Source organism: Fistularia commersonii, chromosome 21 (genome assembly GCF_037954325.1).
Source record: "Fistularia commersonii isolate RoL2024-O1a breed Wild chromosome 21, RoL_Fcom_v1.0, whole genome shotgun sequence".
Classification (NCBI taxonomy): domain Eukaryota; kingdom Metazoa; phylum Chordata; class Actinopteri; order Syngnathiformes; family Fistulariidae; genus Fistularia; species Fistularia commersonii.
Genome location: NC_141304.1, coordinates 10,648,616 through 10,673,574, shown reverse-complemented (window position 1 = coordinate 10,673,574; position 24,959 = coordinate 10,648,616). Strand labels below are relative to the sequence as shown.

The 24,959-nt window shown below is 40.3% G+C and overlaps 1 protein-coding gene across 1 annotated transcript in view; it reads right to left on the bottom strand.

Moving 5' to 3' along the window:
• LOC147222268 (copine-9-like) overlaps nt 1-24,959 on the bottom strand; it is a 120,571-nt gene that overhangs the window by 53,052 nt on the left and 42,560 nt on the right. Inside the window, exons 5-6 of the mRNA XM_086167745.1 lie at nt 23,423-23,462; nt 22,677-22,753 (exon numbers count right to left, since the gene is read on the bottom strand). Coding sequence (XP_086023871.1) covers nt 22,677-22,753; nt 23,423-23,462 — 117 coding nt within the window. The remainder of the gene's footprint in view (nt 1-22,676; nt 22,754-23,422; nt 23,463-24,959) is intronic.

Here is a 24,959-nt window from a genome sequence, read left to right as displayed (position 1 = left end):
CAGTGTTCAGTTTAACAACAGTCTCTCAATAGTGTGCTGTGAGCTTCGGGGTTCCACAGGGTTCTGTTCTGGGTCTGCTGCTGTTCTTGCTACATGTTGTACCTCTGGAACAAATCCTGCGCTTATTTCAAACCAACTTTCATCACCATGCAGATGATCCACAGACGGACTGAACACACCTAAACCAGATTTCTCTGTATCTACCGATTATCTACAAATTTCCCGGTTCTGATTTTGGCCAAGACGGAAATGATAAGCAGTGAAGCTGCCAGTCCTTGTCATCTTAATTTCACTCTGTCCTTGGACAAAGTTTTTAATTCAATGCAATATATTCGCTATTATTATTCTTTTTAAACTATAATTGTTATTATTATAAACTGATTGGAATGATGCAGACAATTGAGATGCCGGTGACTCATCTATGACAAGGCGGGTATCATATACACGTTGTCATTTCAGATCAACTGTGAGTAGCATGGAGATAACCAGGGCAGAGGTACTGCGTGTCTGGGTTTAAGCCATGAGCCTAGCAAGTAGCTATTAGATATAGTTTAATAATAAATGGCCTGTAAAAGTGAGGGTGGGTATCAGGACGAATCTCTGAAGTACCGTCACGTTACGCAACGTGCAGCCCGCGCAATTATCCACATCGCACTTGAAGAAATAGCAAATGGGTGCCATAATGGGTTTCCTGACATGGGAGAGAATGTACACGAGGATCCAGAGCCCATTTAAAGCACATTTACCGAGGCCTATTTTTGAATGGAACCGAGCAGAGGAAAGTGAGTCATTAATTGTTGATAATAAAGTAACACCACGGCGGTGTTATCCTCGCTGTTCAGACTGATTGATGAATAATCGAAGGACTGTTCTGTGTCGCGTTGGAGATGCGTTGGCCTGGAGTGGTTGGTTGATGTGGAATTAAATCCCTGAAGGCACCCTGACCTCTTTTTTCTGATCCTCTGATGTGCGGAGAAGCCGCTGATGGAAAGAGTGACGAAGCGAGGAACAGAGCAAGGTTTTCCGACAAGCGAAGCTTATTTATTTTCATTTTAAAAATTCCGAAGATGAAATGGTGTTCGGTGGATGTAATCAGTGAAAGGAAGCCGGCTAAAGAAAAAAATACGAATGGAATACGATTTTTATCCACAATTTTGTTTTTGACAGGAACAATATTGGTTCTTAATATCTTTGAGATTTATTTTTTTTTGCTGAAGAATAAAGGTTTATATTCTCCGAGCATGCCTGAGCACAGAATAGGACTTTGAATTTGAAGATAGATCCAACAGAAACCATCATCCAGCAATGAGAATAATACATTTGTTTTGTATCTTCCTGACATAAATAGGTGTGAATTCAAAAGTGATTAAAAAATAAAAAAAAAAGCAATTAAATGTTTCGCTCTAAGAAGTTTTTGGGTATCATCAAGGGGTTTCAAAGATAATGTTTTATATGAAGTTTTTGAATTGAATCAATTGCAGTTTTTCAATGACATTTTTCCGACATATCAAATAAACAAAAAGACAAATATAAAGATGTTTCCGGCCCTGACCCTTACTCTTGCATACATAATGCAACAGATTTTCAAAACAGAATGCCAAAATGAACTAAAGCGATCACGGCTCTCTGAAGCCATGACATATAAAAAACCGTTCAAGTGAGGAATGTCTATTTTCCAATGCACCTTTATTGATCTGGAATTGAAATTAGCTCATGCTTTTTCTGTTTCTATGTTAATCCTACGTCGGTAAATTCCCGGCAGACAAAATCAACCGCTTCCTGGAGCTGAGAGAAGCACTGAGAAAAGCTCTATGGATTTTTCTTTATGTTCCGGCATTAAATTGGAATTGTTTAATGCGCAGGAAGCTAATAGGGAATTTGATATCGCAGTGAGAGTTGGCAAAAGAATGAAATAAAACAGATTTAATGAACATAGTACATAGAAAGGACTTTAAAAGGTTTGTCTGTGTGAAATGTTGAGAGATCGGAAATACTCCTAGAAAAAAAAAAATGCCACAGAGGAAAGATGATAAAATGAGTGTCGAAATGAAATTCACATTTTCCCATTTTAATTGCCTTTCAAACGGATAATTTTGATTGAGAAATTGGGTAAAAAGTTGACAAACTCCACCTGTCAGAGGTTTGTTTTGATCCAAAATCTCAACAAGAGACATTCTGATCTATCTGGCTGCAAACAGTGTTTTCGTTAATTTGCACAGAAATTGACCTCAGCGTAAAGGAAGTCACCGTTCCCGTAAATGTAATTTGGACGCCAACCAGGGGTTAATCGAAGTGAAACAGCTATTAAACTGTTTAAAAGTGTTGGAACTGCAGTTACCAGCTCCAGTGGCTGCACATTTAATAAACTGCTGTGGATTTAAAACCTTTGCATCAATAAATTCAAGATCCAGTCCCTGATAACTGTAAACACCGATATGCACCAATTCACATCTAGAAAAGAGCTTTAGGGATTGTATTCCTGCCACGCAAAACAGATCATTTCAAAGGCTTGTTTACAACAATTAAGTAGATTCAATAAACGGGGAAGACGTCTCGGTCGATGGCGTTCTTTGGACGTCATGTTATTTTATTGATTTTACTTGTTTCTGCCTCCAGTTGTGGCTAAACAGATGGGCTGTTGTCACTGATTTGTGGGGGTACTGGAGGTGAGCGTTTTGGACAAATGGTTCTTGTCAAACATGGCAGTTGGAGCAAAATTTGAGACGTGAATGACAGAGTGAACGGTTTTGTGTCTCTATTTGTGGCCCCTGCAATCAATAGGTGGCTGGTCCTGGGTGAACCCCGCCTCTCGCCCAGTGACAGCAAGGATAGACTGGAGCGTGTCCGATCAACACGAGTCTCCAACGAACCCACCGCATGTTTTTGGAAACCCGGAGGAAATCCACGCAGACATGAGGAGAACATGGAAACTCCGCACAGAAAGGCTCCTGTTAGAATCAAACCAGACCTTCTTGTTGTGAGGAAGAAGCGCGAACCACTGCAACGCCAACACATTTTCTCCCATTCACTTTGCAACGTCTTCATTCCAGTGCAACTTATTTGATTTGGTCTGAATGAGTTAACTTAAAGTCTTTTATTTTATATTTGGTCTCAGGAGAAAAAAAAACTGCGACAATCGAGCCAACACGATCATACCATCCTGGTGTTCCGGTCCAGCTCTTGTTGCTAATCATTTGTTGATATTCTGAGACAGGAAGAGATCTAAACAACCATGAAATTGGCTTCCAAAAATCTCCCAAGATAAGCTTTTTACTTGATTCGAAATTCTTCCATTTCGCATGCTAAGAATCAAGCAAACACGTGCTGAGCAGGCCTCGAGGATAAGAAGGTACTGCCTTTTTTTGTTTTTGGTCAAATACAACAACGATTCCATGAACCCTGTTGGTGCAAGGGCAACGAATATTAGCATAGCAAGAGTTAGCATTGACTTTGACCAGGTAATAAAGTACACAACTTGACATGTTGTACCAATTATATTAAAATCATTCTCGCTCTCAAGGTAAATTGACAGAATTATGTCTTTGGCAACAGCAGTTTCGGACAAGTTTGCAGCACTTTAGCCACTCTTCTACTTCAGGGTGAACTATGTGTGCACGTTATCTCGAACAAGCCTTCAATAGACTGACTGACCAGAGAAGGACATCAAACTCACATTTACAGACACTGGGCTTTGCTTATTCTGCCTTATAAGGCAAAATATGACATTTACAAGACAATTCAACTTCTCTGGAGATATCCTACTACTAAATTAATTCCTCACACCGGCGTCAGTGTCATTGATATAGACTGTACCATGATCTGATTTTACTACATTATGGTAGAGAAGCAACCAAAGAAAATTGGATCAAACTATAGAGTCTGGCATGAGCGCTTGCTTGGACTCTTCTACTGGACATGGAGAAAAAAAAAGGAGCTGTGGCTTTTCCTTCTCATTAAATTAGGCTTGGTACATCACTGTGGGTGACACAGGTGGCTTGAGTACCGCATCTCAAACCCTGAAACATACAGCCCATCTGGTCCGAGGCCTCCTGAAGAGCCCTCAGGAGGCACTTGAGGACGATACCAGGGAAAAAGGAAGTCTGGCTATTTGGCTCAGTCCACTGCATTACCCAAACCGGGGAAATAAATGAAAGGTCTGACAGACGATGAAGTTATCTATCTTTGGGCTTGAGAGTCTCAATAGATCAAACTTTATAAAACACTTGTGGCATTTCAGCAAGCTTTTCCACTAATTTGTCCATCTGTTGTTGAGTCTCAATAAAATATGCTGATTGTATTAGAAAATGTTGCTATAAATAATCCACGCCTACGCGAAAAATGTCAGAGGCAATAAAAAATCCCAGCCGTCACTGCTGGCAGACAGGAGTGCGATGCACGGATGGAGTTGGATACGTTTTGGTTGTAATCATATCCTCTCAGTACGGGTGTGATGGGGAGACGGTGGGTGGTGTGTTATGGCACCTCCAACTAATTATCTGTTTGGAAGAATATCAAACGCCTCATCGTGAAAATCACATTCAATGTTTATAGAAGCCGAACCACCACACGCGGCGGGATGTCTGCCAATGTCCGAGGAGAGCACTAAGCGTTCATATAAAAAAAAAAAAAAAAAAACCTATAAAAAAAAAAAAAAAGGGGGTTTTATCAAAACATCCACTAATCACAATCTTTTTGCAAATAGTGCACTCTCACAGAGGCATATTTGGGTCTACCTAGACTCTAGGTAGTATCTAAGTCCTAGAGAGAAAGTGATAAACTAGATTCCTGCAGAGATATGAAGAGAAAATAATAAATGTCAGTATCTATCAAACCTATGACGGTGTCGTTGGACAAGAGACTGAACTCCTGCTTCTCCAGGTGCTGCTTAGTAACTGCCCACTGCTCATGGTTCAGCCGCCATTGGTAAAAATGCAGAGGATAATTTCCTGCAACCTATTAATGTATTATTCAAACATCTTTTTCAAGTGCTGTATTTTTCAAATATTTTGTGAAATGTAGAAAACTATTGCTGTTTGCTGCTAGCTGCAACTTTTGGTTTATATATTTTTATATTGTATAGGTGCATCTTGCTAAACAAGTGCTATCTGTTTATATAAAAATTGTTAGCACTGCTAATTGTTTATTTTTAGTTCTTCTGTTTTTTACTTTTCTTGCACTGTCCACTTTCTGCTGCCAGTGGTTGAAATTTACCTATTTCAGGATGACTAAAGGAATATATTATTCCATTCTAGAAATATTTGATCAAATAACATTGACTTGGGGAGAAAAAAAAAAAAACATCAAAGTTCTTCAAAAAAGGAAAAAAAAAAAGTTCTTCATTTTTTCTTAGGTTTCTGATCAGTGTCAGCTTTGGTTTCTGATTAGTGTTGGCATAGTCAATTACATATATGAAAAATGGCTCATGGGCATTCTTTGCATTTTTGTCAATATTTGTGGAATTCGCTTGGATTTTTCATTCATTTAGACAGAAATCTGCCACATTTTAAACATGAACCAGCACAGATCTGAATTTCTGACATCATTTCATGACGTGATTTTTATCTCATCAGTTCCAGTTTGAACGGCCTTATATATAGACGACTCTTCTCAGAAAGTGTGTGTGTACGGTACATTCATTCATTTATTCATTATTTATACCGTTCATCCTGCACCCAGGTAATCCTGACTGTCATTGGGCAAGAGGCAGGGTTCACCCCGGACCGGTAAATAGTTCATAACAGGGCCACATATAGAATTTTATTCAGGTAGGGACAGTTTAGATTAATACGTTTTCATTCTGAAGAATGCACCAATCGCACAATTATTTATTTGCAAATTTGGACCATTTCTCCATTGGATGATTGGAATGTTTAACAACATATCAGTTAAACAATCTTCTTACATCTCATTGATATTGTCTTGTCTAGGCAAGGAATTTTTCTTGAAAGAATTTCAGAGTCCTTCTTTCACCCCGACTCTTTGTATTCACTTTTCGCACTTTCCTCCAGTGTTTTTTTTTCTTCATTATTTATATAAAAATCATTCAAAATGTATGAGTCCAAAGTGGTGCAAGGAAGAATTGAGGGTTTTGGGGTCACGCGGTATGATGTGCACCACCTTGAAAAGATCTGCAGCTTGTGTTTCCGTAGACACTAGAGATCAATTTTTATTCTAAATGATTAATTCAAGTTCTTATATTGATCATGGAGAAAGTTAATTAATTATTCATGTTAATTTTATATTAATTAAGGTTACATGAGGGAAACCGAGAGCCCAAGTCATTCGTTAGTTAATTCTTGATATTATCATAGTTACAGGCATTGAATCAACAGGAAACTTCGAAACTGGTGAGAAAGAGACACCGACCAAAACTACACAAAGTGTTTGAAACTATTAAAAAAGGAGGACAATTTAGAGACAAAGAACTCTACACATTTTATGCAGGTAATAATGAAAAGATAATGAGTGTCCTAAACTTTATCTGCGTGACACACCTCAGCAGCTGCTAATTTGTGGGAGGGCAAATCTTCTGAAAGCCTTGTCTCAGCGCTTAAATACATAGGATAAGGAGCCAGAAAGATAGATAATAAATAATAAAATATAAAATAAATAAATAAAAATCAGTAACAGTGATCTTGGAAGAATAACAATAATCTTGTTATAGTTAGCACTTTTATAAAAATGATAATTCATAATTAATAGTAGCAGTAGTAGTATAATTATCACTATTATTGCTCATTTCTCTATATCACCATGTGATTGATCAATTAACACTACTTAACCTCGTAAGCCGAGGCTCTGCTATTCATGTGTGTTTATGGCCGTATTGGATAGGATGGTGGTGATTAGCGCTTTTGCCTCATAGCAACATGGTCACCTGTAGCCATTTACTAAAGCTAGTGGGCATGGACCCATGAAGAACCATCACATGTAGTGGTGCGACACATCCCCACAAAGACCAAAGCAGAGATTTGGATAATTTGAGCCACAGTAACACTGATCCTATGAGATGAATACACCAAAAAGCAAAGAACATCTCTCCCCGTGGAGAAGCGGGCTGAAAACCAAGATCGGGCCAACATGTTGAGAAGTGCTCTCAGAGCTACATGACATGTGGGAAGTACAACAAATCGTCCATGTTTTAGAGTCTCACAGTCAGACTACCAACCTAATTTACTGGATGTACAGTCGCTAAGATGAAGAAGATAGCGGTATCTGCACACTGCGCACTGAACCATGCAAAGTGTTCTCTGTACAAACAGGTACTGAGCATGACAGCAACATCGACCTGAGGTCTACCGCATGAGACCAGACCCCAGGTGCAGGTACTGGAAAGATGAGATTTAGTACACAAGAACATTTGCCATGAGAAAGAGCTGGAAATCTCAAGGTCAGATTGAAAAACAATAAGAAAACCTGCTCGGGCAGCCAGGAGGGACTGAGCTTTGTGGGTCTTAGTACATCCATGCTACCAAACGGGCTTGGTGTTGATAAACAAAAAAACAGGAGAAGAGAGCGGTAATAGAAATGGCAATGCTGAGACACATCAAGATCAGGACGAAGGATCAGAAAATATTAAGGAAAGAATTATAGGGTAGGGTGGTAACTGTATATACCGCATCGTAGAGCTACATTTGGGCAGTCTGCGCTCTCCATCAGAGGTAGTCAACTCCGGAATGCATTGCCAACAGAAATCAAATTGACTTCAGATTGAATGTCACTTAGTAGTCCGTTGGGATGATTGTGTATATGAATTTTCAATCACCATTCATGGCGTACTATGAAAATGTTGATTGTTCCATTTGAATGTTGTGCTGCTCATGGAAAAGCACATTGTTCATTTCTATCAGAGAATTGCAAAAAAAAAAGCACCCTCAGTCACATCTGCAATAAATGGGTTTACCTGTTACTGTGGCAAGGTATTAAAAAAAAAAAAAAAAAAACACTGTCAAATGGAAAATTGTTAAGCTATTTACAGACGCCAAATACCTAATAAACTTGAAAATTAAATTACAACCTAAATTCATAATTGGAAATGGATGTGTGAGCCTGGAAGTCTTCACATGTGCATTCTAATCAGGAAGTATCTGACAAAGACACGGGGGAAAGAAAAGTCAAGAAACATTCGTAAACAAGAATAAGTCAAATCAAAATTTCCAATAGACCTGGACTTTTGATTTCTCGGACGATAAAGGATCGGTCTAACCCATATAGAATGAATTTATCCCTGAATCAAACAGTGTGGGTTTCTGAACCCTTAAACTTTTAATAGTGACATCTTGGCCGGAGAATTTAAGAAATTTACTTTTATCTTCAGAGACGGCAACTTATTAGATTTCTTGCAGTCGAGAACCCCTTTTCCTCTCCCAGTTAGTTGAGAGGATGGTGTCTCTCGGGGGCGAGGAGGCCGGGGGGGGGCTTATAATTGAAGATATCGTTACACGGTGATTCTTCAAAGAGAGGGATGTGTTTAACTGTGTGATAATGCAGAGCTAATATAACATTTTCATTCTTAACCATCTCAACTGACTTTGAGCTGCAATGAATTTTTAACAGAGTCCGAGTTGGTAGTCATGTTTTGTTTCCCGCCGCATGCTCATTTACAGCCTCGTAATTACCAATAACCCCAAATGCCATGAAAATAATTACTGCACGTACACCTCTTATAGCATCCGCACAACGCGGTGCTTAATCGTAACAAAGGCCACTCGATTCAATTTAGCTTTGTACTGCAAATCTTTAAATGTACCCATAAAGATGTAAAAGCTGCCAGAGGACGACTGTTGTAAGCACAATGCAACCTGGGTACGTAGGTATTACCATGTGAGTGGTCCCCAGGCCCCCCTGGTTCATATCCAGATTGGTAGTGACTCATTTCCAATTCATAAAAAAAATTCAGCAGAATACCCAGAGAAAAGTGGAAGAACTGTATTATATTTTATTCGTAAGCATGCTATTAAGTGCAATTAATATCTAGTTTTTCTGTGGATCTAGGTCTGTGAAGGTTCTTAGCAGTGACGTGCAGTCAGAGGCAAGGGGAGGCCCGGGCCTCAATGGTCATCATGGAAAGAAAAAAATGCAAAATGAAAAAAAATAAATTAAGTGGTTATATTTATACAGTGATTTGTACTATAAAATTATTTTCCACGTAGCTTCACTATTTTTAATTTTTTTTTCCCAAAATCGCTTAAAAAAAAAAAAAAAAAAAAAAAAAAAAAAAAAATCACATTTGAGGATTCGAATATGAGGAAGAGATGTGTGGTGACGCGGCAACCAGCTTATCCCACTATGGATTGCGCAATGATTCTGCTGTGCTGGCATGCTATGCACTTAGACAATAGTGCTGTCTCTCTGGATGTCACTATTTAAAAAAAACTTTTAATATATGAAGTAAATTTCCATAGTTGAGCTGATGAGTCTAATGTTTTTCGTCAACAACTGTAACGTGTTTCTCGGGTTTCTCGTAATCATAAAACGACTGCGAAGAGACATTAAGTGAGGCACGCAGTGACGGTGCCTCATGGTAGGGGGCATCGCTGATCCCTTGGATCCTTCTTACTACTCGGCTACAGAATAATAGAATTAGCAATAGCAAGCTACAGTAAACAGTTAGCAAGTCAAGTACACCCATCCAACAATTTTTTTGCCGATCACATCGGGCTGTATAGCTCACTAACGGTGAGGGATGAATGTAAATCTCCTGGGCAGCTTCTCAACTTTTTGGCCCAGAGGGATCTCATTCAAACTGTTCTTGAGGCAAAAAAGTTAAGGCAAACAAGTTATCGATGCTTCAGAAGGAGCGCCGCATGGACTTCATTTATAAGTAAAGGTAAGAGATGATGTTTTAACATGTGCTTTTTTCTATGCTACAGTTTGTACACCAGTATGTAAAGAATGCTGATATGATATTTTAAACAAAACACGTCAACTGCTGCCAATAAAATGGTGAGCAAGCTACTCTGTAGGTCCATATGTTTGTAAATCTGAGGACGCCAGTGCCTCACCTCACTGGTTCTCAGTCATCAGAATCAGTTTTATTGGCCAAGTATGTTCGCATAAACAAATAAGTTGGCTCTGGTTTCATTGCTTACACCTGTTCCCCAGCCCTGTGAAGGGCCTAAATGTTCTGTGTACTATCTTGAATCTTGGATCCGACGGTCTTGTTTTCTAGTTCTTGTCCCTGTCGGGTCCAGTAGGTTTTGGGATTTGGATTTTTTCCTTTACGTTTGTTTTATGAAATATTATTCACAGCGACACTGGACTCAAGTTGTACTTTTGGCTTCTTTCATCACTGCCAAGTCATTCAGTCTTGACAGAACCAGACAACCAAACATGATCCGAGCCAACTTGGACCCAGTGGGAGCAGCCAATTTTCTCCCAGAAGGTTCCTCCGGTCTGGGAGCAAGGATCAGATAATTTCCTTGGACAGCTGCTTGGGCAAACCGGAGTCACTTCAGCAGGAAGCCCAAGTAGCCATGATCACTCAGATCGAATCATCAGGGGCCCAAATTCAGACACTAACAGCAGCTTCTACAAACTCACAGCCTTCTATCGAGTACCCTGGTGTCATGGTGCCGCGGCAGCCAACTGCCCAGTCCTTGGAGACAAAGAATTTGTGCTCTGGTTTTTAAGTATCTCAAAGTCATGCGTCTGGATTCTCTCATCCCTACTAAGTTATTCGGTCAAGGTTTGACATTAAGTTACACTGACGTGAGGAACGACCAACTTGACAAGAGGATATTGTTCACAATAACAAGGCCATGATTCATGTTGGGTTTCTCGTTTTGACAAGAGCAGGTAACGGGTACTCAAGCTGTTTTTTTTAATCCAGACGACAACATGAGGGATAGTATCTGTGTGCAATCTAAAAAAAACTGAAAAAACATGACGCTGCATCAAAGATTCATTCCCAAAATCACAACTCAAAACACATCGGTTTAAAGATGCCTATTCCATCTGACACCAATTGCTCTGTCGCTTTTATTTTGTTTATAGATTTATCTTTTACCACTTTGTCAATGTTTATGGTTTTTAATTTTATTGTTTCTGTCTAGTTGTGTTATTTTTGGATGTTTGTCTATACAGTGTCCTTGCAAGTCCAGAAAGCATCTTTCATGAAATGTAATATTGTTATTATTATAGATGTCATTAAACAGCAGACATGGCATCAAATTCAAGTTTCAGTCTTGAATTTTTTATTTTATTTTTTAGAACAGCGCTAACAGAGAAATATTTGAAGATGAATCAAATGAGTTGCATTGTGAAAATATATATGAAATGTATTTTGAGCTTAAAAACATGGCGGAGGAGTTCAGACGTCTCATACAAACAGAAACCCTCCAGTCCGTCAAAGGTCATCACTACCCTGAAACCAATACCCACGCAGAACCTGCTCCCCTGAGGTTTTTATTTCAGAGCTCATCTCAGCTCCCGTCATCAAGCATAGCTCTGACTGCGAGCAACAGCCACGCCGCCCGAGTCTCCCACACAGGAGCCAAAGTCTCCTTTCCATGGCAACGTTGCACTTAGAGCGTCTCAAAATAAATAAAACCCAGGCAGGCACAAGGACACACAGACATCAGTCGGATCAAAACGCTAACTACCCGCTTTTTCTCGAGATCCGTTCCGGCGTATCAAAGGGAGAGGTCTCCACTTTGATGCTCGGTTCGGAACGAGAAGCTTTCGGAGCTGTGAATCGCCAGGTTCGTGTCGGATCGGCGAGGAATCCTCGGCACCGGCTCTTCCTAAAACGCCGGCGCTGTAGAGCGAAGTGACGAATCAATGCGAGCGTCTGTTAACGGCAAGGAGTGCTCGTGATTGATCAAAGAGCTGAGCCGGTGCCAGTCTGTGGTATCATTGGCACTCTGGTTCGCAGGAACATCAAGCATCCATCTACATATGGCTGTTTAATATTTAATCAGATGAACTGCCAATAGAAAAGAGATTTGCATCTGAGAGTTAAAGCCTTCATTAAGCAGGGAAGTTAATGAGGTTTGCCAGCTGATGCACACCGAGCTCATTAAAAATTCTTTTGTCGAATCTCGGATGAATAAACTGTGTTTAACTTCGCCTTCATGAGGCGACTCGGCCGGCAAAAGTCCGCTCAAAATGCAACGAAGCACAAAATGTGGCGTTGACGGACATCCATTGACTCACGGCTCCGGAGGGCAAGGCCGATCAATATCATCTTTAGGGGAGCTGAGGACGCCCCGACATCCACTCCCTTATATCTAAGAGAAAAACAAAAACAAAACTGCAAACCGCTAACAACCAGGTCTTCCTCAGCTTCCCTTCCACAAGACAATTTGAAACTGCGACGTGCGAGGCAGTGGAGGACAAACTGTCAGGGCACTGAGCGAGCAATTCATGTGCTTTTGTCATTTAAAACAAAAAAAGCAGAATAGGAAAGGAAAACCATTACAGGAGCTGAGAGGAATTACTTTCTGGTGCCACTGTGACGGTAAAACCAGGGAAAATGGTGAAAAGAAAGTAGAGGAGGTGAACACTGGAGCAATCAAACTGACCTGGTTGAGAATAGATTACATGAGTGTGGCACCTCTCTGTTGGTCATCTGTCTTTAAAAATTTAATTTTTAGATAAAAACATTTTAATTTGAATGTTATTTGTGAATCCCGGAGAGCTGAATAATCCCGACTACACGCCGTCCAGTGTCGTATTCTTCTGAGAAATGACAATGTCAGCTCAAACAATTGCATTTTAAGAACATTTTACACAAAAGAGCAAAACTATCAATGCCAGCTTGGGAGAATTCAGCTTCTGAAACGATACAGACTGACATCGTTGGAAGAACGGTGAAAATAGCAAAATAAAAAAGGAGAGAACAGACATCTACCGGCGCAGATTAATATCCATAAAACCTGCTCGTGACGCATACGAGACACAAAAAAAAAAAGCTCAACTCCCACTCAACATTTTGTTGTGTCACATAATGTAGTGTGGAAAAGACCTAAACAGAGAAAGTTTGGTTGCTCCACTGTGATGTAAGAGGTTCCCTTCCATTTACAGCTCATCTACACTTTACCGATGTTTTTGGGCCTGAGGGTTCAAATTAAGTCAGGTTTGTTTTGCAGGGGATGCGCAGCATAATGGTATACATTCATGGTTTGTTTACCGTGTCAAATCGGCTTCAAATTCTGCCACTCTTGCATGGGGGAGTGACGCTTTGCAGCCTTTCCGGCTCCTTTCTGTCAGTGACGTGATTGTGACTTTACACGACGAGCGGAAACGAACTGAATCCAGCCCGGCTGCCTTGCCAGCAATACTGTCCAAGACATGGACATTTACAGAAGACCCTTTCCTCTTTATTGCAGTTTAAATATCTGTGTAAACATATTGGCTTGAAGCAACGCTCTGATAAATACTTATGAGCCAAGTCCTCTTCGGCAAAAACCCAATGCTGGAATCCAAATGAGTACAGTATCATTAGTCTGGGGTTTAGGGACACCGGCCCTTTTTTAATCTCATAGAGGCAGGACTCAAAAAGAAAAATCTCATCACGATCGGACCGGTCAGGGAAGGATAAGATATGACTTTATTGATCCCCATAGGGGAAAATTCGTTTGTCACAGCAGCACAACAATATCAATAAATATGAATGAATATAAAGAGACAATAAAAAAAGGTCAAAGACAATTACAAGGACAGGAACAGATAACAAAATGAACAGGGTTAAAAATAAATAACAGAATGACAACAACAATAATAATAGATAACTGAACGACAACAAGGCAACAATGATAAACCTGGTAGCTTTTATCAAACACTTTCAAATCTCAAAGAGCTCTGTGGCCTCAAAGACAAACACCTCCATTAAGAGAGTGATAGTGTATCTTGCTGCTTGTGATTTATGTACCTGCCAAAATCCAAAGGAGAACAAATGACAGGTAGCCCGCGGACACACACAACGATGTTAAGCCCGACCGATTCCTGTCTCACCCGAAACCAAAACCCCAAAAACTATATTTTGTCATATACGGACAAGCAATTTTTGAAGTATTGGCAACTTTATAATTGACCATTTAATGCAAGTAGAGCCAGAAACTACCTGGAATGAGAATAAGATGCCCTTTGGTGTGTTCGAGACCTTTTTTTCTTGAACCCTTTCTCAATGTAGCTCTCTGCAGCTTTGCCCTGTGGCCTGACTCAAATTGGTCCCATTTTCTTGGACCTTCTGGCTCCACCTCTTAAAAGCAAACCACAATGCATTACCTCTAGGGAAGGACAAGGGCGGGAAACAACGACTGACATGGATCCAATACAATTCGGGGTTCGAGCAAGATGATTTGCAAATATCCATGCTAACTATTTAATTCATACTCAGGCGCCATGGACAGAAAATGGAGAAACTTAGTTTGCTATCCAGAGGCACTCTAAAAACATTTTCCTACAACCAGTTCCTCCCTGGAAAAATAGCTCAATCTCCCAGCTCCAATTGTGATGCAGCGCTGATTTATCGCAGGGATCTCTTCATATCTGATGTGCGTTAAAAATGGCCGCAGACCAAACATTGGTGTGAACTCAAGTAGCCTGACCTTCAGCCACAGAAGTATAGAAATGAATATTGGACCAGCGATCAGACTCTGCCGTGAAAAATGGGGAAAAAAGATTATAGAATCGGGTACTTATTGCGCATTACAATGGAAACGGGTGACACGTCCCGGTGCTCTTGGGAGCTTAATTGTATGTTTATCCGTGAGCCGGCATGACTGCTGTGGATGGCCGGGTCCGTTTATTAGCGCAGGTCGATAAACAGTCCCCGGTTGTCGGCTGCTACTTAACGAAGCAGCCGTTTAATTAAATAACAATAGAAACTATTTTCACATGCTGTCCAGGTAATGTCACACTGTCCAGTGAGTTGAAGTGACTGGTAACCGGGTCGACGGATGGTCATTTCTCCTCTAGCAGTTCTCATTTAAGATCAGAGAGTCACGGAGACAATCCATCATCTGATGATTGATCAGACACCCTAGAGCCTCGTGCAAAGCTTTGACCTTCGTCATCTTTCTGGCTGTTTCGTTTATTGGTTGTCGCAGAAAATCATCTGCCTCCATCTAAGCCTCTCCTCGCACACAAACTAACTTCATGTCCACTTTCATTCCATCCATAAATCTCTTGGTCTTCCTTTGGACCTCCTGACTGGCAGCTCCAGCCTCAGCATCCTTCTACCAAGATCTAATTTTTTAATTGATTTATATTTCCTGTGTTTGTATCCACAAATGAAAACAACCTCATTTTTCATCAGTCTTCCTTTGTCACCATGATAATTGCATTTCATGCTGATGGGGATGTGATTTGCTGCAAAACAGAAAATGTGGAATGTTAAGCTTTGACATCTACGGTACAGAACCCTAAAATAACTTTCAGGAATTGGTATTTTCACCAAAGCCAGATATAATTTATCTGGTCTGCTTCCACGAAGTGGGGAATCTTGTTCCCTGCACCTTTAACCTTCAAAATAAAATGTTGGAATAACATACCTTCTCACAAAATGTATTTCTGACCTACATTAAAAAGGTTGGTTTACAGTACAGGGATTTCTTAACTCAAGCTATTTAAGATTACAGAAACAAAAATTGTTGGTACAGTGACTGAACCTATGTGGTTAAAAATGAGGAAATGGAAAGAAAAGTGTCTCAAGGGACAGAGTATTTGTCACAGATTCAAGAAAATCTGTAAAACTTTCTTCTGCGGCCCCCTGCTGCAAGTTCTGAGTCTGCCTTCCTAATCTCTGAAACCAATGACTATTAATATACCCTGGGGACGGATATCCAGGCCAAGACTTCCTCTTATTTGCTCATCGGGCAATGGGAGTCATTTTGAAACCTGGCAGTGGGTTTAATCAGGGAGCTGGCAGTGTTGGGGGGGGAAGCTTTCTTCAAACTGTCGATTGTTCCTCAAGAGCCAGTAACTTTCCTGAAAAATCAAAGCGATTCTTGGACATCTGCAGATATCATCCTTTCACTGACTGTCCTCACCCTCATCTGTCAGCCTGGCAGATGGGGCCGCCCATGATTGATTTTTCAGCAGAAACTAGCGGCATCTGCTAGTGAACCATTTAATGACTTTAGAGCTTTTGATTATGTAGGAACTCCCAACCCCAAAACAGAAAAGCAGTCCCCCAAAAAAAAAAAAAATCCAAGCGTGATTTACAGCTTTGGCATTATTTTAAATTTAAATGGAGTCACCCAAGCAAAGGTGAATTTCAAGGTTTGCTGTCCAACAAGACTTTGATCCTGTTGTATCAGTGGGTTGGACAAATGTTCTAGAATAACAGCACTCATAATTCAGTCACTTTCTTGCATAATCTGAAAGTCTGAATTCCTGAATCCAGATCAAGCATCTGCATCACCATGCATGTTTGACCTCTCACCCTGCTTGTCCCTACCCAGAACTCTCATGGAATGGCAGCAGCTGCAAACCCACCCCAGATGCTCCACTGAAGCTCCTGAGAATCAGCCAACAGAGTGGTGTGGAGTCCTTCAAGCAATGCACTCACAATGAGTCTGCTGGATATTCCTCTCATACAATAAGATAGTAAAGAAAAATGGCATCAGCTCACTTCAACCAATAGCATATTATGATAAAAATATAAACATGAGGCATTCAACAATGCAAACTTGTCTTTTGTAGTTCGTGTTGAGCCTGACATAATGCACGGTCGATCACAGATTAAAAATCTCCCTGTTCCAGGTCCCAACGTCCTTGCACATAAACACACACGCAGATACTCTAAGCTGACAAAGCACACGTCATGGGATTAACATGTGGATTGGAGCCTATTGCATTCCTACAGACATGTTCCCGCTGTCTTATCCTTAGGGGAGAGATCTTTGATATGGAACCTTTTCATATTTGGTGAATCTTAATTTCAAGTAGAGCCGCATAGAAAAGACATGCATTCTTTAGTTCTTTGTCTCTGGAGGAAGGAGAATTTCCATCTTTCTCTGTTCACGGCTCATTTAACAGAAAATGACATTGACCTTAGACGCCAACTTAACCCTACTAGAAATAATCATCATTTATTTTAGTCCATATTTACCCGGACACTGATCAACTCCCTGTTCCTTTTGAGGCTATCGGTATAGACAATGTTTGTGGAAAAGAATTACATTTAAAAACTAGATATCTCAACTCTGGAGGGAAAGCGGTGCTTTACACTTGCATACCGTATATCTTGGGCAGGGGGCGGCTGAATCCCTGTGGACAACCTGTAAGTGATATTAAAGAATAGACTTGAGGAAAAGAAAGTCAAACTTGCATATTCTACAGTCTAAGATTTGGATGCAAACCTTCAGCTGGAGGAATTTTTAGTTTTGCATTTAAAATTAATGTTTCTAATAATAAATGAGCAGGAGGACAGTTTGTTTATGTCCCTGGACTCTTTGCCTGGTCTGAACTTCCCTTGCAATCACAAAATAAGTTTGTTTCACTCATTCGCCCTCATTTGGAGTTATTTTTACCTTCCTCTATTCTCTGAAATGGCATATGGACTCTCAATCTTACATGCACAACTGCTTTCCCAAGATTAGTTTACACCAGATTTTTCTTACATAGTTTATACTATACAGTTTACACCTCCTGACATGAGGTCCTGTATTTAATACTATAGATTCAATAATTAAAGAAGTTTATCACCATATATAAAGTCTAGAAACAGGTTTCCCTGCACAACAAAATGCTAGTTCAGTGAAGCCAGATAGCGAAAAAGGAAACCAATAAATAACCATATTATTGGAACATGATATGCATCAGAATATATCACAAAAAGTAAGTAAAGGGATGCACTAAGGCAAGCTTTCTACAATATTCCACAACACAGTATTAAACTAGTCAAACCCTAAACCGTTGACAGGCTGTCCAAATTGTGACAAAATAAAAGCAGCCTGGTCTGGCAGCAGAAGCAGACCAGGCTGTCAAATATCCCCAAACAATTTTCCCCAGCATTGACTGGAATGCTGGGGGAAATGCTTCTGACAGGAACACCACAAGCAAGCACTCAGTATACCGCGAGGGGTTGGTTACCTACCCAGATCAAGGTCAGGACAAAATGGCCAACACCCCAGGTGTTCACACCATACTATGTATACACTTCTTGATTGGGGAACAGGTGTAAACAATGAAGGGACTGAGCAGGGGAACAGGTGCAGAAAATTAACAGCATTAGCATCATGATCACCGCCTCCAGCAATGATACAGAAACACTTAGCTAGCAAAAGATCCAACTCGCCCTCGTCCATTATCACCTGAAGTTTGTAGCTCACATGTGTCAAACTCAATGCCTGAAGGCCACATGTGGCCCGACGGGTGAAGAGAACATCTCAAAAGGTCTGATTGTCTTAAAGTAAATAAGTCAAACACATACATTGACCATTTGCCGCAATTCATGCAAGGGAAGTGATGGCGTCCCAACATTGGATTGCAGTGTATCCACATCAATGGGATTCTCAGCAAGTGGGATAGAGAAATACAATGATCCCTAAATGTACACGAAGAGAAAAGCTGATGCAGATGGAAGGCTGTTTCAAGAAAAATGGGAATGCATATCTAATATTGTCACCATTGTCAAACCTTGATAAGCTGTTTGCGACAGGAAGCACAGTGCTGAACCAAAAGTAATGGCGATCTGGAACATGGGAGCAGACTAATTTAAGAGAGTCTTAAATTAGTAACGGGGTTGGTCATCCAATCATTAGCTGTAACAGATATGACTGATTTCCATTTCTGAAGAGTTTCGTTTGATTGACTTATTTATGTTTTTGTGTCCACCTATTTAACTAAGCGTCATCACCATACCAGATATATATAGTTTTTGGAGCTATAAGACAGTCATGAGGTCTGCTGGAGGTGTCACAGAAAAGTTCATGGTGGACTCTATCAGGGATCAGCTCTGAGCCACTTCTTGTTTGCACAGGTGATGAACAGGCACACAGATGAGGTTAGACGGGAATCTCCATGGACCATGATGTTTGCAGATGACATTGTGATCTGTAGTGACACCAGGGAGCAGGTGGGGGTAAATCTAGGGGTAAGACCTGGAGAGGACAGGAATGAAGGTTAGCTGCAGCGAGACAGAATATATGTGTGTTAATGAGAGGGATCCAAGTGGAAAGATGGGGATACAGGGAGTGAAGTTAAAGAAGGTAGAGGATTTTAAGTACTTAGGGTCAACAGTTCAGAGTAACAGCGAGGGTGGAGTAAAGGTGAAGGAACGTGTCCAAGCGGGATGGAGAAGTATGATGGAAGATTATCAGCTAAAATGAAAGGAAAGGTGTAGAAGACGGAGGTGTGACAAGCCAAGTTGTTTGATTTAGAGAAACTGAGGAGGCAGAGCTGGAGGTAGCAGAGATGAAGATGATGAGGTTCTCTTTGGGGCTGAGGAGGACGGATAGGATCAGGAATGAGTTCATCAGAGGGACAGCACATGTTGGACGTCCTGGAGATAAAGCCAGACTGCAATGGTTTGGACATGGACAGAGGGAGGGCGGTGAAGATCTGGGAAGACGAATACAGAAGATGGAACCGCCAGGGAGGAGGACTAGAGGAAGAGCAGAGAGGAGATTTATGGATGGAGGGAAAGAGAACATGAAGTGAAGCCAAAAGGAAAGGAAGGAATTTCGCCTTTGGTGGGTTTCTCCAGTTTCATCGGGGGGGTTAATCAATTAAGCAAATAAAAAAATAATAAATAAATAAATAAATAGATAAATACATACATACATACATAAATAAATGGAAAGTTTTGGTTTCTACCCATCTTCTGTGAAATAAGACTTCAAAAACAAAATCATTATGCTTCAAACGTTCACATATTGCTGTTCAGCAACAGGATGACCGTCTAATTATTGAGGGTGTGTGGAAACCCTCCGGGCTCTCTGACATGGAACAGGCTCTGGGATGTGGCGCCTTCAAATTATTTCACATCGTTAGTCCCAGCATACACTTGGATTTGTAAACTCACACTCACACACACACACACACACACACACACACACACACACACGAACACACACATACACAACCATTAATACACGTGGTTCCACAGTGAGAACAGAAGTTCCGCTTGCTTTGGACACTTGGTTTTCTGTCTTTTAAATTTTTGAATAAATGTGGTTGCTGGATCAGAAGTACCATTTGTGGACCAACAAGTTTAGTTTAGTTTAGTTTAGTTTAGTTTAGTTTAGTTTAGTTTAGTTTAGTTTAGTTTAGTTTAGTTTAGTTGTCTTTGGTTTGGTTTGATTTAGTTCAGTTTTGTTTTGTTCAGTTTGGTTTGTTTTTTGTTTTGCTACGTTTGGTCTATTTGATTCAGTTTTGTTTTGTTTTGTTTTGTTTTGTTTTGTTTTGGTTTGGTTTGGTTTGGTTTGGTTTGGTTTGGTTTGGTTCAGTTCATTTCAATTTTGTTGTGGTTCAGTTCAGCGCAATTTTGTTTCGTGGGAGTTTAGTTTAGTTTAGTTTAGTTTAGTTTAGTTTAGTTTAGTTTAGTTTAGTTTAGTTGGTCATTGTAGACAAGCTCTCCTCAACCAATATAAGCAACTGAGAAGAACCGTTTGTGTCTGAAAGCACATCATTCCAGTACTGTCGCTCGAAAGCCTGCTTTCAAAAATTAATTCTTTTTTTGGATACATTTCTAAAACACAAGTTCTTTTTAAGGCTCTTCATAGAGGTGAATGAAGGCCCTGCCTCCCAGGCTGGATCCTGGACTCCTACACGTGCAGTCCAATAATCCTTTGAACAAACATCCATACCTAGTATGCTCATCAGTCACAGGAGATGGTTTATGGAAGAATTCCGTAGTACTTCCTGAGCTACATTAATACCACAAATACCCTGTATACAGTACTTTCATCCTCCTCCTTGAGACAATAAAACTTGAAAGTAATTGTTTACTATTTGTCCACCACCATAGTTGCATGTTCATTAGCAAATTGTTAACCCTGGTCAGTTCCTTTGGACTTACTTAACATTTACCACTAGTTGTCCCTTCAGAAGGCTCCAGACTTTGATTTGCCCTGACGCCATAATAGAAGCACAAATATGTCGTTTTTTTTTGGTCGAATTGCTACTATGCAGGAGAGAAAGCTGCGGGGAAAAGGACCGTTGTCATCTGGCGGCTTCTTCATCTAAATGGGACCCTCCCTCTCCGAAAACGACTCCAGATAACCAGCCAATAAGATCTCCAGTTGAAGGATAAAAGCCCCCTTTCAAGGGCACATTAATGATACATGGACTGGAGGCTGCTTCACACACCCAGCAACCCAAAGCTCTCCAACCTCCATTCGTGAGCCAGGGTGAAAGTTCGAGGTAAAAACGGACGGGCTCCAGCAAAAAGCATCATTTATGCTGTATTACATGAAATATATTGAGGAGAGATGAAGGTCTTTCGAGGAGGCGACTCGGGTTCTTGTGAACTCGAGTTTCCTTTGTTTCAGTCAAAACCCCATAAAAAGATATTTGGTAAAACGAGTTCCTCTCTTTTTCTTTTTTTCTCTAAAATCATTCTTATGACTAGAGATTTTGCAACATCCAACACCAACAGGAATTTTCCAAAGTCGGTTGGCATTCTTGTAACGTTCTTGAGAATCATAAGAAAGCTGCTTCATTCAAGGATGAGTCTTTCTTCAAACTGCTTTTTGCTTTCATCAAAGATATAAGCAAACAATCCGCCCCCCAAAAAATTACAGACATCCCTTTTAAATTATAAAGAAGAGGAGCAGAGATACGCTGTCATCGTGATAACATCCTCGATATATACAGACATGACCTAGATCTTTTCTCCTGACCTCAATGTTGCCCATTTACAAGAAAATATCATCTGTTGGTGAGGCTATGTCTGTGTCATGTACACCCACACACAGACACACACACACACACACACACACCACGCACACGTGCCTAGTATGATTGGCGATGGTGGCATTACTCAAAGCTTCTTGGTCTTTTGAGGAATGGTTTTCTTTCGTGATTATTGTATAATTCCAAAATACAACCACATAGCAGAATTCAACCCCCCCACCCCCCCTTTAAGCAGAATAAGACATGAGCGCGACGCACAGTGAGCCAATTTCTAAATCTTGTTTATGCATTTTTCTCTTATGAAACGGTGATTCATGTGCAACCATATATGAATAATTTATGACCATTCAAACTTGTCAGACAAACTTCATCATCCATTAGATGTTCCCGCGTTTTTCACATTTTTTATGCTTTCTATATTGCAGCTCCTCCTGTATATTGGCTTTAATTTAACCTATTTTCCTTTTTAATGCTATTCTACCATGTTGTTATTGTGGGTTTTATAATAACATTTTTTAATAACACATGGCTAAGTACTTCGAGATGCATTATTTATGAGCATGTATGAGCTCGTGTGTGTGTGTGTGTGTGTGTGTGTGTGTGTGCAAGCTATGCACAGCATATCCAGGGAGCTATATTTGCCCCGTTAGTTATTAATGCCAGTGTGTGCTTTATAAGAGAGAACTTTTGATTGCGTTGCTCAAAGTTACAAAATTGTGAGGCTTGTGAGGTGCTTTGTTTTGTTTTTTACCGATTAAAGAAAAAAGGTCAAGTTTACTGTACTGTTCCAACCGTTTTGCATGCTGAAGATAACTATCAAACTGAGCAGTTATGAGTCCACGTGGTCAGCGCTCACTGTATGTACTTACGACAGCGTCCTCTCCAGCCTGCTGCCTGTGGAGCCGATGATCTCCCCCAACGTGCAGAACATTTGACCCAGGAAGTCCTCAAGACGACAGAGGAAACGTAGTTAATACGGGAGGGGACGGCCCAGATCACGTCGCTGTATTTCACATGTAATACCAGATGCAAAAACCTCACAAGGCATGGAATTTTTGGTCATATCTTCCTTTTTAGCATTTTCTTCCAAATCAAGTAATTTCAAGTTATAATTCATTTCAATGCATTAATTTTGGCCAGCATTCTGCTACTGTCTTGTTAACATCGGGTGATTTTTTTTGTGTTTATTTTGGATAAATGATTAAATGGCCTCCAGTTTTAAGCAGTTTCCAAGTGCGTTACAACCGATAGCACTCACTGACACTCACACACACTGGCAGCAGAGCACGTAATTTTTTTCAGACGTTTAAAAGAAAATAAAAACACAAAATAAAGTGCAACATTTTCTCATGATTATGGAATAATTTCCAGAAAGTCATACTTTTGTATAAAAGTGCGTATATTGAAAATATTGAAACTCTGATGTTGTTGTTTTTTGTTTTGTTTTTTGCAAATGATAGAAAAGGAATTAAAATGTAATTATCCTACCTTCTGCTCGACCACAAAGGAGGCAGGATGGAGAGGAAGGAACAAGTTAGAGAGAAAAAATAAATCAATACCTTTCTTCTATTTGAGATGGAAGTCAGAATGACTGAAAGAAGGTCGGTCGGCTTACATGTTTTGAAAGGTTGGAGCTCCTGGTGTCCACATTGTACCTGCAATGTGTTGGGAAATGACAAAAATGAATGAATACATATTTGTGCTGATTGTATAGAAATAAACTTTGTTTATAGATGAGTACTTCTTTTTGATTCCTACTTCAGGGATTTTTGAAATAAATACAAAAATTGGGAAATCTTTTTTTTAAAGGTATTTTCACACAAGTTAGTGTGAGTATTGGTTTATGATTTTGATGGCAAAAAAAAAAAAATCAAAACAAATATGTGAAAAAAAAATTAAGACAAAGCTGTTGGAGAAAAAAAAAATAGAAAAAATAAAATGGGATTATCAGTGCCATGTAGCGACTAAAAAACTTCTTTGAGAAAGAAACAATGCCTTGATAAGCAACGCCCGGACGCAGCAGTAGCCCCTCGCGGGAATAAAAAAATGGCGCATTCCACTTCAGTAATTAGACATGGTAGAGCAGTATGAATGTGTCAAGAGCGATGAGACGCACATTTATGGATCTGGAGCAAGTCTGAAGTATAATAAACTCTGGAATCCACACAAAAGTCCCTCCCTCTTTGCTTTCTCTGTAATTCTTCTAAAGTCTCTCGTCTCTCGGAGGACCCTGGTGCCACACCGTCTCCGGAGACTCCAGAGACCCAAACGGCTTCTCCTTATGTTTGACAAAGGGAAATCCGCCGTGGCCAAAAGGATGGAACTTTACATTTCGCATTTTTAAAGGTTTTTTTGGCCAAGCCAGAACACCCGACTTGACTTTGACACAGATTTCCCGTTGTTAGGGTAAATAATATTAGGCACCAGGATGCAGCATGTTCGTCTGCACTGGACATTCATCCATTCATAACTGAACCGTGTGGAGGCCAGAAATGATTGAATAAATGATAAATCAAAAGTCCTTGCAAAATGAAACCAGTCTCTAAAGCCCGTCCCTTCACTCAAGCTAACCTGACACCTGACATGACTGGTTCGGGAATCGGTTTGATTTCGCATGGTCTCGCAGCATAAGATTCTTAATTTGCATGCAAAAATAGTATATAGGGATGGATGGATACACACCATCCATCCATCCCAGTTATATCATTCAGTTACATCATCGAAGAGCTTATTTTCACAGGTCAGGACCAAATCCCTTGTTAGAAAAATACAATGTAACGACATTTGCACTTTACTTGTCTTTATATGTGTCCCCTGTGAACAACCTTGTTGAATTTCGCTTATCGCCCAACGACAGCTGGAATTGGTCCCAGTGGTCACCGTCTCTAAACCATACAGCACCCACCCTCTACACCTTTCATTTCATTCCGGCTGATAATTTTGTGATCACTCTTTTTCCCACCCGTTCCAACATGTTTGAACAAAGTTTTCCACCTCTTCTCAACGTCTCCATTGCTTTGGACCAGACTTGGGCATTTTACAGCCCGGGGGCCACATGTGGCCCTTTGGCTGTCCCTGTCCGGCCCACATGGGGTCAGTCAGAACATGAATGACAAAACATTCGAAATCTTCTTGTCGTGGCAGCTGGACTT